This window comes from Filobasidium floriforme, assembly GCF_021052385.1.
Source record: "Filobasidium floriforme strain CBS 6241 chromosome Unknown HD553scaffold_24, whole genome shotgun sequence".
NCBI lineage: Eukaryota > Fungi > Basidiomycota > Tremellomycetes > Filobasidiales > Filobasidiaceae > Filobasidium > Filobasidium floriforme.
Genome location: NW_025763645.1, coordinates 264,376 through 276,128, shown reverse-complemented (window position 1 = coordinate 276,128; position 11,753 = coordinate 264,376). Strand labels below are relative to the sequence as shown.

The 11,753-nt window shown below is 52.7% G+C and overlaps 5 protein-coding genes across 5 annotated transcripts; 2 read left to right on the top strand and 3 right to left on the bottom strand.

The window, feature by feature from the left end:
* Positions 1 to 174: 174 nt before the first annotated feature.
* Positions 175 to 734, bottom strand: HD553DRAFT_130033 (uncharacterized protein). Its single transcript, XM_046176580.1, has 2 exons — positions 486 to 734; positions 175 to 416 (listed from the first exon to the last, which is right to left on the bottom strand). The coding sequence occupies exons 1-2, from the start codon at positions 642 to 644 to the stop codon at positions 327 to 329; spliced, it is 249 nt and encodes an 82-aa protein (XP_046033509.1). The 5' UTR covers positions 645 to 734; the 3' UTR covers positions 175 to 326.
* Positions 735 to 789: 55 nt separating this feature from the next.
* On the bottom strand, positions 790 to 1,392 carry HD553DRAFT_326404 (uncharacterized protein; the record flags this gene model as incomplete). Its single annotated transcript, XM_046181705.1, has 3 exons — positions 790 to 1,047; positions 1,118 to 1,129; positions 1,192 to 1,392. 3 exons carry the CDS (start codon positions 1,390 to 1,392, stop codon positions 790 to 792), a joined length of 471 nt encoding a protein of 156 aa, XP_046033508.1.
* Positions 1,393 to 3,427: 2,035 nt separating this feature from the next.
* Positions 3,428 to 5,314, top strand: HD553DRAFT_345444 (putative platelet-activating factor acetylhydrolase 2, cytoplasmic; the record flags this gene model as incomplete). Its single annotated transcript, XM_046183096.1, has 7 exons — positions 3,428 to 3,705; positions 3,788 to 3,855; positions 3,929 to 4,217; positions 4,303 to 4,668; positions 4,759 to 4,828; positions 4,904 to 5,009; positions 5,085 to 5,314. 7 exons carry the CDS (start codon positions 3,428 to 3,430, stop codon positions 5,312 to 5,314), a joined length of 1,407 nt encoding a protein of 468 aa, XP_046033507.1.
* A 2,026-nt stretch (positions 5,315 to 7,340) lies between these two features.
* On the bottom strand, positions 7,341 to 8,762 carry HD553DRAFT_277018 (uncharacterized protein; the record flags this gene model as incomplete). The annotated part of the gene is made up of 6 exons (XM_046177980.1): positions 7,341 to 7,518; positions 7,587 to 7,741; positions 7,831 to 7,962; positions 8,086 to 8,138; positions 8,225 to 8,319; positions 8,434 to 8,762. The coding sequence occupies 6 exons, from the start codon at positions 8,760 to 8,762 to the stop codon at positions 7,341 to 7,343; spliced, it is 942 nt and encodes a 313-aa protein (XP_046033506.1).
* A 181-nt stretch (positions 8,763 to 8,943) lies between these two features.
* On the top strand, positions 8,944 to 11,412 carry HD553DRAFT_129948 (tRNA methyltransferase complex GCD14 subunit-domain-containing protein). Its single transcript, XM_046176579.1, has 8 exons — positions 8,944 to 9,199; positions 9,282 to 9,389; positions 9,475 to 9,785; positions 9,863 to 9,963; positions 10,037 to 10,095; positions 10,196 to 10,286; positions 10,376 to 11,169; positions 11,248 to 11,412. Exons 1-8 carry the CDS (start codon positions 9,068 to 9,070, stop codon positions 11,260 to 11,262), a joined length of 1,611 nt encoding a protein of 536 aa, XP_046033505.1. The 5' UTR covers positions 8,944 to 9,067; the 3' UTR covers positions 11,263 to 11,412.
* The last annotated feature ends 341 nt before the right edge of the window (positions 11,413 to 11,753 follow it).

The window sequence follows — 11,753 nt, the reverse complement described above, 5'->3', positions numbered from 1 at the left end:
AATCTCAAAGGTGATGTACGACCGGGACCGGCGAGTGGAAGGAAAGCGATCGCGTTGGCAAGAATCACTCGCTGAGGCGTCGAAGGGTTACAACTTCACGAACCATGCCTACGATTCCTGGTCCACAATACCTTTCTCAGTGTATCTAGCAAGTGCGAAAACGGAAGGCGAACATCAAACTAAATCAAGTCCAGCACAGTAATACTCATACAACCTCTATACAAGTGAAATGCGAACCATGTATCCCAAAAGAAAATCTGTTGTCGTGTCCCGTCGTAAGATGGTAAGAAGAAAAGTCGTCATCACAGTCGGACGATAGTCCGTTCTCAAGAAAGGTCGCTCTTTCGCAAGCACGAGTTGTTGATCATCTCGAATCCGCGCATGCATGATTGCACAACACAGTCTCCCGCTCGACACTGCAACAAACGATTCGAAGGTTAGGTGAACGCCGATCATAATCGCGAATCCGAGATGGTAGAACTCACGGAGACCTGATCGGCTCCCTCGATCTCGCTACAGTCGCGACCTTGACCAGCAGATATGCAGCCTCCGCATGATTCGAGCCGGTTCGCGATGTCCACACACTCGAAGGTTGTCTTTCCCCGTCCGAATACTGGACACGAGACCTTGGTGCCCTCGCACATTATCTTCCTTCTTCGCAAAGGAGCCGGTATGTTAGAGACACAGGCGCGGTCGTTGGCGATACATTGGTTGCCGCAGCGTTTATAACCGGTAGCACAGGCGAAGGTACAAGTACCGCCGCACACCGGTATAGAGTTGGCCGGATAGTCACAGGTGGCTCTCTTTCGCAAAAGCTGTTCGATACGCAAGGATATCAGCACGCGCCAGACGGGATTGAAGGAAGCCCGAACTTACCTCGGTGTTTGCATTCCCGAATAACAGGGTCGATAACCCATCCAAAGTCTGACCGAGAAGTCTAAGGAGCGATCCGATGAGTCCGCCAGTTCCCATTCTATCCAGCGCCGTCCTGAGGTCCTGCTGGGACCGTTGAGTGAGCTGGCCATTTTGTGTGCAAAGGCAGATATCCTGATACGCAGATACCCGATGATCAGTCTGCTCCGTTCTTGCCGCCTGCTATAGCCTGCGGTTGACTTACGTCGATCACGTTCTGCGAGATTGATGCAAAGCATTAGCAGATGGTCTTCGCCAGCTTCACGCCTTGTCACTCACATAAGTCAAGATGGTGAGACGCGCTTTTATTGGCACGTTGGCGCAAAGCGTCCCTTGTCGAACCGCTCGATGATCCAGTTTGTGAGGGGGTGCTGGTATCGTAGCGGTAGTCTGGCTCTGGGGGACGATCGGGGCCGGGGATGATAATGCCGTGGTGATTATGAAGGCGACTGTTATGAGAACAACGAAGAAGAAACGCATCGTGTTTGATGAAGCGATTCGATTATGGCGAAGAAGGGCTAGGTTTGGAGCGCGGAATTCGGGGTAAAGCTTCGAAAGATGACATACAGAGTCCAGACCCAAGGGTCATCGATCTTTATAGGAGCTTCATGAATCGGCTGCGGTAGATGACAATCTGACCCTGGCTAGTCTGAGAAAATATCGGTGTGAGCGAAACTTCTTGGAAGTGGAGGCGTTCACAGTCAGCATGTCTTGCGTGCGGGATATGTGAACGGACACAAAGATGTCGTCCATCATTGCACACATCACCTTGTGCTCTGCACACAAGAGTGCAACGCGACGCGTACATTCGCCTCGGTCAGAGGTTCATTCGGTCAGAAGATGTCTCCGTGGGGTCTCACGGAAGGTTAGAGGCGTTTTACCCGGTCTTTTCTCCGAGGGTGCAATTCTGTGAGACAGTGAGACAACGGCTGCGATCGCGTTTCGTCCTGGTCACAGTGATGTCTGGGGTCATGTGCCGGGCGCCTATGAAATTCCGAGACGACGACCTCCCTGGGCTGGCGCACACAGGTGAAGCACATGGGAGCACAATCCTGCAGCGTATCGCGGGGAGTCCCCCCCATAAGCGCGAATTAAGGTTTGTGGCTGACGGCTGGCGGCGGCAGCCATCAAGGAACCTTTGCAGCCACCCGGTGGTTTTGCCCGGGCTAATTCCCATGCGGTAGAGGACATGAGAGGGTAAGCCCTTGTACTACGTACTGTACTCACGCAGACTTTTGGCTGTATGGGTTGATCCGAACACCTCGGTCTGATGTATTGGTGCCGAGAGCTCTATCGCCATCGAGGCTTTTCCCGTGCAGGTCCAACAGTTCACAAGGCGACAAGCGGTCAAGCGGTCCCGATGGACTCATCGTAACTGATCATGACTGACGAACAAAAACGGTCAGGTACCCCGTCATCCGATATTCAGGTTCTTATTATCCGATCGATCGATATATCAGGAGTCCTGCTGGACAATCGCGTATCGTCTAAAGCCGAGAGCCGTGTTGTGTCTCGAGCGCACATGCGCGACATCTGGTCCGTGCGAAATGCAGGGCCAAGAAGCATCAAGTATGCAGAAACAATCTAGTTCGAGGATCGAGGAACGCTCCAGTCTGTCGGAGTCTACTGGCATTGATATCCCATGCTTGGCCATCCCTGAACAGTGATGCTGGCTCGGGTCGGTTGTGTGAAATACCATGTCAATACAGGCACAATAGGACCTCCCACTGCTCGTCATCCTGCTCGTTGTCTGGTACGGGCTGAACAGTCTATTTTGCTCACACGCCAATTTTTGGAGCGGCCAGCGGCCGTAAGTTCCCTGTAAGGTCTACTATAGGAGAAGGCCGCTGTGATCGCTGTAAGGTCTACTATAGGAGAAGGCCGCTGTGATCGCTGTAGTGTCTGTTTAACGCATGTGACAATCTTGTCCAATCATGTCCTGGCGATAGCGAGACCTCCTCTAGGAATCACCAGCAGTCAATGCTGCCATAGACAGACACTCGAGACTGAATTGTATCCTTTGCGCTTCACGAGCCTTCAGTTATCGCTGCCTGCAGGATATGAGATTTTCTCGTGATGATTCAATGAGACTAGCCGTTTCTTTCGAAATTTGACTACCGGTCATCCGCATCACCCACTTTGTGCCCTCTTCGACCGGCACCACCAATGATATAGAGAGTTCATCAGCTGAACGAATGTGCTACGACGGCCTAAACTTGTACATTTGCACTTTTGACCTTGCGAAGCACGATCATTCGCAATCGCGTGACTTTTTCCACCTGATCATCTTACGTCATCGAACCGATCTCGATTTCGCGGGGAGTGGACGACGACGATGACCGATCCTTACGACCTCGCCGGCATCTCCATCCTATGCCATCATCATCGTCAGCCTGCCTGACCTGTCACTCGCCACCTCCGCCTCATCATCACGAGAATTACTTGTGGCACCCTTCATCGTACATGGATGAACACACGTTACCTCGCTAGGATCTACACCAGCTCGTCGGACGCCATGTCATACATTCCAGGAATCATCACCGGTACCCTACCCATCCCGTTTCCCGGACCTCACACGGTCGGGTACGCCACCCTCCGTCATACGCCTAGTCATCCGTATACTCTACCTGCACCTCGTCTACCTTCCACATCGAAAGACGACGATGGAAAGGGAGGTTCGGCCCTGGGAGTGAGGCAGGTGGAATACTCGATCTATTACCCCTGTGAAAAGCCGGACAAGGGATGGTTTTGGCAGAGAGATAAGCAAGGGACGAGTATCAGCTGGCTACCTCGGTCAGTGATAGGACGACCTGTTCTGATGATGGCAGCCTGACTGCAGCTAAATGATGATATTTGTATGATCAAATCAATACAGGCCTATCGAATTCGTACTGGAAGGATGGAGACGATTCGCCAACGATCACCCGCTGATGCGGGCTGCAGGTGAGCATCTTCGCGTCCTATCTTGTCTTTCACCAGCTGCACGTCTCATACTGATATTATGCCTGTATCGCAGCACCCATCTTGAAATTCACCGGAGGTCGACTCGGAGCCCCTCTCTACCCCCTCGCCCCGCTCGCCTCCCTCGCCGATTCTGACAAATCCAAACTAGTCATCTTCTCCCACGGCCTGGCAGGAACCAAGAACGCCTATTCGGCCGTCTGTTCAGCACTGGCTAGTGAGGGGAATGTCGTATTGGCTATCGCACATGCGGATGGGAGTGGACCGGGGGTCATCCTTTACCCCAACGAGGTTGTTGGGGAGGAAGAGGTCCGGTTGGGGTATTTGAAGTTTCAAGAGCTAGAGTGAGTGAGGGTCTTTAGGTCGCGATACATACCGGGACTACTGCTGACGAGCCTGACGGTATGCTGCCGAACAACCTCGAATCAGCTGGTCACCGGGAAAGACTCCGGACGTCATGCGTCTCCGATCCATGCAACTCGACATCAGAGTATCCGAAGTCTACGAAGCCTACACCTCCTTTTCTACCCTGATTCAATCCGGACCACAGGATCTCCCCTCTTTCCACCTGTATACGGACGACGGTCCCCCACCTGTTCCCGCGCACAAGTCCAAGTCGGAAGTCGACCCGAAGATGGTGTGGCTGGATTCGTGGCGTAACAGGGTAGACGTCAATGATCTGACGCTTGTAGGGCATAGTTTCGGGGGAGGGACGCTGTTACATCTCCTGTCCACCGGACCACCTGAGGGATTCGGGAGGTTACCGGTGAGAAAGGCTGTGGCGCTGGATCCTTGGTGAGCCCTGATCCCTGGTCCCGGGTCGATCCCGGAAAGCATCGTGTGATTATGAACGTTAGCTGATCGGCCTTGTGCCCACATCGGAAGGGTGGATCCTCTGCCAATGCCCGGACCCTCGAAGGAGATGCAGGAAGCGCCTCCTCGAGTCCCTCTCCTGGTGCGTATAATCGGACGATTACATACTAGAGATAGTTTACATCTCGCTGATGATTCGCTCGCTTCGGGACTATAGGCTATCAACTCGGAAGGCTTCACTCTATGGCGAACGCATTTCAATAGGCTGAGCGGTTTGATCAGGAAGAACGGGGGCAGTCTGGTCTCCATCATCGGATGCGATCGTGAGTTCATTTTAGAGCGCGCTCGCTACGATGATGTCTACCTTTTGCTGAGCTTTAACTTTGTATCACCTCCAGACCAAACATTCTCCGACTTCCCTCTTCTAGTCACAGCACCCTCGGCTACCAAGCTCATCACCAAGATCAACTCGATGACCAACTCTTTCATGCACGACGATCTAGCCAACAACGTCGAGATCAAGGGGAAAGAGCCGGACAAGGGGGATTACAAGACCAAGAAGGATGCCAAGGGCCGGACCAAGTTGGAGGGCGAGTGGGGGGATGTGGTCGTGCACGAACTGTCTTAGGCGGGCGTCAGATCAGTGGTGACTTCTGATTAACAATAGCATTGTGTTTTTTCCATATTATAATAATGATAAGATCGGAATGACCAGGCCACAGCGATCAGGTGACAGGTCATCGATCAGTCCCTGATGGAAGTGCCGACGGATCTCAATTCTCTGTGATTAGGATGGCCCATGGCTATGTTCGGGAGTACAAGGTGGTCCGACGAGCTACGAGATCTTCACCCTTTTCTTCACTCCCAAACTACCCCACTGCTCATTCTCCGGATTTTGGGCTTTTCGCATCGATCGAATCACCCTGAGCGGTAGCTTTCGAGACGGTAGTTTCAGTCTGGTCGCCGATGGAGCCTGAAGCTACGCTCGTGCTGGATGGTTCCTTCGTCACGGGCGTGTCGTCCCAAGAAGTCATATGCGGTTTGAGGTCGTCCTGGGTCATACCTCGGCGACGTCGGCCGTGTGGGTAGCTTGAGAGACTCTCTTGATAGTTGTCGGCGTCGGCACTGGTCACGGTTTGATCATGCGCTTTGTCAGACATGGTTTGGAAGGCTTTCGACGGACGGGTTATCAGTGAACTGGGGTTGAGTGATGCTTCAGTGGTGCGTGTATGCAACTTGCGAGGGAGTAGCGACTACCGCTCCTCCCGACTTTATACACCCAAGGCAATCAAGATTCGGCCTCAGTTCTAGCCGCGCAGGCTTTACTTTCTCCGCTCAGCGTCATGTCCGAATGGAGCGCAGACGGACTGTTGCATCTTGAAAGGAAAACGCTTGTCATAGCTTGCCCTCCTTTGTACCGATTTCTGTTGTCCAAGTTGTGATGCAGTCCAGACAACAAGACGCGCTTCTCGGTTGTAGGCGCTGCGACTGAACCGCGCGGTGTTGTTTTTCAAACATAGCGCTCGTTAGCAATTTAGCAACCCGCTCCGAGGGTTCCGAAAGATTCTTCTTTGTTTGTTCCCTATCCATCATGCTTTCTGACCAGAACTAGATCCAGCTGTACATCTACGCGTACCTGGACATAGGCGAAGCCCTCAACCAATGGCTCAATAGTAACGAGCAGTGCAAGGTGAAGAACAAGCTCCTGCAAGGCAGGGCCTCCATCAGGCTCGGTGTTCACAATCCTCCCCACAAGGAGCAGGAATGGGGTGAGTTCGTTCCTGCCTGCTGTGGTCAAGATCCCTGTGACCTTGAAGGGCAACCTCTTCTTGCAGTACGCCACGTATGACCTCGAAGAGGCTGGAACGTTTTATCTGTCCTTGAAGGCGAAGATCCTTCTCAACGTACATAGGTTGAAGGAGTTCCACTTGCTCAAGGGCTCGCTTGTCTTGTCAATGTTGGATGGAACTTGCCTGAGTGGAAGGTTCTGCTCCGTGGCTCTTTAGTAGGCTGCAGCAAAGTCCTACCCAACGCCACCACTCTTGCTCATTTCAAGTCCAAATGAACGAGTCAAGAAGGATCTGGCGACCTTGAATGCCTACATTCAATATTATCATACGAACAATGCTAGAACTCCGCTGTTTGGAACGGCGATGTGCTTAAAAAGAAATCTTGTGCTTCCCTGCGCAATATCGTGCTGACTTCTTCTCTCATCGCGTTTTGGTTGCCGCAAAGGCGATCTGCATCTTGACAATCGCTTCGCCCTCGGCTTTGGTCATCTGTCAATCAGCCAAGGATTGTAGAAATGCAAGCATCCTCGTCGAGGGATCATTGCGAGCACAGCATGTCTATTCGTCAAATCCGCTTTAATGAAGCCCCGAGATCCACAGGGTTATCATTCTGAAACACCAACATAAGCCTTTGATGAGTGCACCGTTTTGATTCCTGCCAACCATGTTTAGAGCAGATGTCTGGGCTACATATAGGTGCGCGCTCATCGGAATTACATAGTGACATAGCCTTGCATACTGGCTCCGTGGCAGAATGTCGGGAGCTGAAGTTGTTTGATCGTTTCATGGTCATCAAAGTCGTCAAGATCGTCAACACAAGCTCCAGCCTTTCAGATTGATATTGTCCTAATCACGGCGACAACTTTATCGCCTCCACCACCCCTTGACCCATCCCCAGACTCCCTTCCCTACTACCGCAGCCGCTTCGGCAGTCTTGCTGGCTGGGGAGACGGGGTCGTCCCCGATCTTGTGCCGTTTCTTGTAGTCCGCAGGGTGTTCGAACTTGGACGCTGGTAATGACCAGATACCGACCTTGGCCGATCTTTCGATATCAACAGGAGTCATATCAGGATCAGACCGCGTTGAACACAATAAGGGATGGTTGCTTACTTGGCAGTAGCTTCAAGCTCTTTCAACTTGGTCAACCCCCAAGGGCCATACTCTGCGCCGGCAGACTCGTAGACGACCGCCATCCCTCGCTTGAGCATCTCGATAGGTAACGGTTGATCAGGCAGTAAAAGGCGTCGGACATAGGGAATTCCAACCTGGAATGGACGATATCGCACATATAAAGTGAGTCGAGTGCAACCTCCTTCGGACGAAGCCTGTGAGCGTGACTATTACGAATACTTACGATCCGTCCATACTGGTCCCTTCTCAACACCTGCACTTTGACCCGTTTCCGAGCGGGCTGGAGTAGGCGCTCTCTGAGCCAGTCAAGAGATTCTTGAGAGTGCGCCTGGGCTGGTCGGCCAAAGTGCGCCGTCTAGTTCAGCAATTCGGACGGGTTTTGGGTTGGTCGATTGAGATTGATCAAGGTTGAAAGAGGATATGAGTAAGTAGACGAGAAGACTGGCGAGATCTTGCGGCGTGAAGTGGTAGGGCTCACCTCGGGGGCGTCTATTCCTGCTATCCGTATACTGATCGTCTGGTCCTTGAGCTCTACATCAGACGAAATCGAGCAGGGTATGATATACAGGTCAGATCTGGCATCTCGACATCTTGAAAATGACAGGCTGGAGGCTCACCTTTGGACGTCTCAGGAACGTTACGGAATCTGAAAGGGTACGAATAGAACGGGCCTGGGGTATGGTATATCCGGAATCCATCGCCGTCTCCTACCCTGAGTCGACAACCAGAATTACACAATCAAAGTTAGAACCACACCAAGTCATATCGTATCATAAATGTCCCATTGGCATCGGTACAAGTCTAACGATTGAGAAGAGAGGCTTACGAAGTGACTATCCCCCTGATGAACCGTTTATTCTGTATCGTCCTCCCGGGAACAGCCTCGGCATTGGGGATCCTTCTCCAATACCGTCTATAGAACACTAGGCTGCCCAGTACGAGCCCTGTGGTCCCGACGCTCGAGACGATCGCAACCGAAGTAGGGGAAGCGAGGAGGTACTGTTCTAAGCGGACGAAGAGCGATGGGTCTGTCGGGTAGGTCGAGGTGGTAGGTGTTGTGGAAGAGGAGGAGGAGGAGGAGGAGGCAGGAAAGTAGTATGAGGTCAGACGCTCGAGAGGGGAGGTCGTTGGATAGTCTTCGGCTTTGTTTTCCATGGTCATCGACGCCGGGATTTCCCAAGCGGAATATCCAGAGCGTAACGATTCTAGTGTTGAGCTTCGAAGTGCTCCTTGATGTTTGACGTCGATGAAGAAGAGGTTGATCATGATGAGTTCGACCATATCAACCTCCAACTCGAGAAAGCGCGTCGACCTGCAGCGAAGTTTCCGCGAGCAAGCCGTTCGAAATAAAAGTCATCTCTGAGCTTTTATTCTACTTGGTATCGAGTCGATTACTCCCATCCTCTCGACTATCCCTGCATCTAACCTCCACAGGAGCATACTCTTGCTCATCTACCAACATGAGCGCCGAAACCGCCGTCACTGCGGTATCATCGCTGCCCGCCAAGCCTGAAGGACCGTTCGGACGTCCAAGCATGTTCCACTCATCCAAGCAATTTATCGAGGCTGGCGATCTGGTCATCCTGCATCAGGTGAGCTTCCGAATCTACTGATTCTTACGATTTACGACACAGTCTACTCATTCAGAGTTCGAGGGAAAACTTTGGGTTGTAGACGAGAGATAACTTGTTGGCTATCACCGTCACGCCGGGTCAATTTCACCATTCGAAATGGGGAAGATACGGGCACGACGACATGATCGGGATGAGATTCGGCAGTCGAGTGAGTCTTTCACCATCTCTGCCTTCCGGTCTTGTCTTGTTAGCTCAATAAACACTGACAATGGTACGCTACGAAAACGCTGCAGATGGCCTCCCCAGCACCACATGCAGGCTTCATTCACCTCCTCCGCCCGACCCCATCCCTCTGGTCCCTCTCCCTGCCACACCGAACCCAGATCGTCTATCTCCCCGACATCTCGTTTATCATGAACGAACTCCGTGTCCGTCCAGGCAGCAGGATCATCGAAGCCGGGACGGGGAGTGGGAGCATGAGTCATTCGTTGGGGATGACCGTCGGCGGGGATGTTGGTTCAGCCACAGTAGGGCAGGGCAAGGTCAAGGGCAAAGGGAGACTGTTTACCTTCGAATACCATGCGACGAGGTTTGAGAAGGCTAGGTAAATTCAGCCCCGAGATCCTACTCTGCAGTATTGTCAACCAGACGCTGATTGACCTGCTCGCTGTCGGTTGATAGGGAAGAATTTGCGGAACACGGTCTGGAAGATATCGTCCAGCTGGAACATCGCAACGTGTGTAAAGATGGCTTCGGGACGGGTCCTTCCAGGATCGATGCAGGTCAGCAAGACGAGACGAGGGGCCGCATTGCTCGTGAAGAGTAGCTGATCTCGGTGGTTGGATTCGGAAACAGTCTTCCTTGATCTACCGGCTCCGTGGGAAGCTATCCCCCATACCTTGAAGTACTTAAGAGTGAGCATCTTATACAGTCTCGCTCTGCAGAGAAATCAGTCTCGACGTACAGGACGAGATGAGCTGATATTGTCATTGGGATGTGATTGCGTCTGTGCAGGACGACGTCTCGACGAGGATCTGCAGTTTCAGTCCATGCATTGAACAGGTAACGAAGACTGTTCAGGCCCTAGATGCCAATGGTTTCACTCGTCAGTCCAAAATCAAGTCTCGCGTGGTGTATATTTTGAAAAGAAACTGATCCGATGGCCATATGCACCTTCCTTTGACTCGCTCGCAGACATCGAAATGTACGAAGTCCTCATCCGTCCACACGAAGTCGTCCAGACGCCACCTACATTGGTCTCGATCGAGACCATCTCGAGCCGACTGAAGCGACAAGAGGTCAAGCGGGAATCACGTCGGCAGATCCAGATGGAGATGGCTAGGAAGCGAAATGCCAAGCTGAAGGAACAGGAAGAGGCTGGCAAGGCGGGTGGGGCAATGCAGGTCGATGTCGAAGACGCAGAGGAACAGGCGGCTGCGGGTTCAGCAGCAGCCGAGGGGAAACGCGCTCGGAGCGACTTGCCAGAGGAAGGCAGGGATACTAAACGGAGAAGGACGGGTGACGCTGACCTGACCGGGACTCATTCGGATGAGGCCTCGCAGACGAAACGAGCCAAATACGATGATCGTCGTCAAGAGGAAGAAGACGAGGACGTCTCGGCGGGTGTCTCTAGCTCGTGGAACATCGAACGTACCAACTGGGTGACGAGAGTCGTCCCGGAAGTCAGGGGACATACGTCTTACCTGACGTTTGCGACCATGTTCCCCCGATCGGTCCGGGAAGCCATCGACAAGCGGGAACAGGAGAAGAAGAACAGGGTCATGGTACGGACCGCCGAGTTGGCTGGCATCCCAGTCGAGGGCGGATTGGCGAAGACCGTAGCAATGAGGGCTGTAGCAGGCATGTCGTCTGCAGGTTCGCAGGCGTCGTCCACGGCGGGTAGTATGGGAAGTCTGCCAGGGTCTGCGGACCGCACGATCACTAGGGAAGAGAGCTTTGATACTCAGGCGAGCGTGGGTACGAGCGAGGTAAGTCTGGATTAGGATCTGAATGTGAGCAAGCTATCTGTAGTGACTGAAGAGAACGCTCTCCCTACGCTCGAACAGTCTTTGCATCGATGACGGAAGAGGACTTTGCGGCGTTGCCATGATAGCATTGTAGTGATGTAGAGAAACTCGGGCCATGAGGGTCCGGAGATACGATATCCCTGCGTCATGTCACCTTGAGATCGAGTCTGGCTGTTACCTCTGAACAGAGTTAGACATAGCTCGGAATCACTGAGCGTCAAGGTCTACCATCCAGGGAGCAGCAACCAATCTCTCAAACCAAGGCAGCGATGACGAAAGTACCACGTCGGAGATGCAGTTGTGATCGTAATAATGTATATTATCGGGGCATAACTAAGAAAGATTGAAACTGAATGATGTCTCCTTCGTTTAGTCCTCGATCGTCCATCTGTCCCCCGTACGATAACGGGAGTAGAGGATCAAGGGTGGAACGAATGCGTGCTTCATCAGACCCCCTCGGCCGTCACCCGTCTCCTCAGGGAGAGTCGACGTTCGACGGGTCGAGTTTGGAATGGGGAAAGATGACGGTTGTCTAGACCATTAGC

Coding starts and splice junctions, on each gene's coding strand:
- HD553DRAFT_130033 (XM_046176580.1), bottom strand. CDS start 644: ATGTGCGAGGGCACCAAGGTCTCGTGTCCAGTATTCGGACGGGGAAAG. Junction 417..485: donor AGGGAGCCGATCAGGTCTCC/GTGAGTTCTACC, acceptor CGTTTGTTGCAG/TGTCGAGCGGGAGACTGTGT.
- HD553DRAFT_129948 (XM_046176579.1), top strand. CDS start 9,068: ATGAGCGCCGAAACCGCCGTCACTGCGGTATCATCGCTGCCCGCCAAG. Junction 9,786..9,862: donor ACGAGGTTTGAGAAGGCTAG/GTAAATTCAGCC, acceptor GTCGGTTGATAG/GGAAGAATTTGCGGAACACG. Junction 10,096..10,195: donor ATACCTTGAAGTACTTAAGA/GTGAGCATCTTA, acceptor GCGTCTGTGCAG/GACGACGTCTCGACGAGGAT.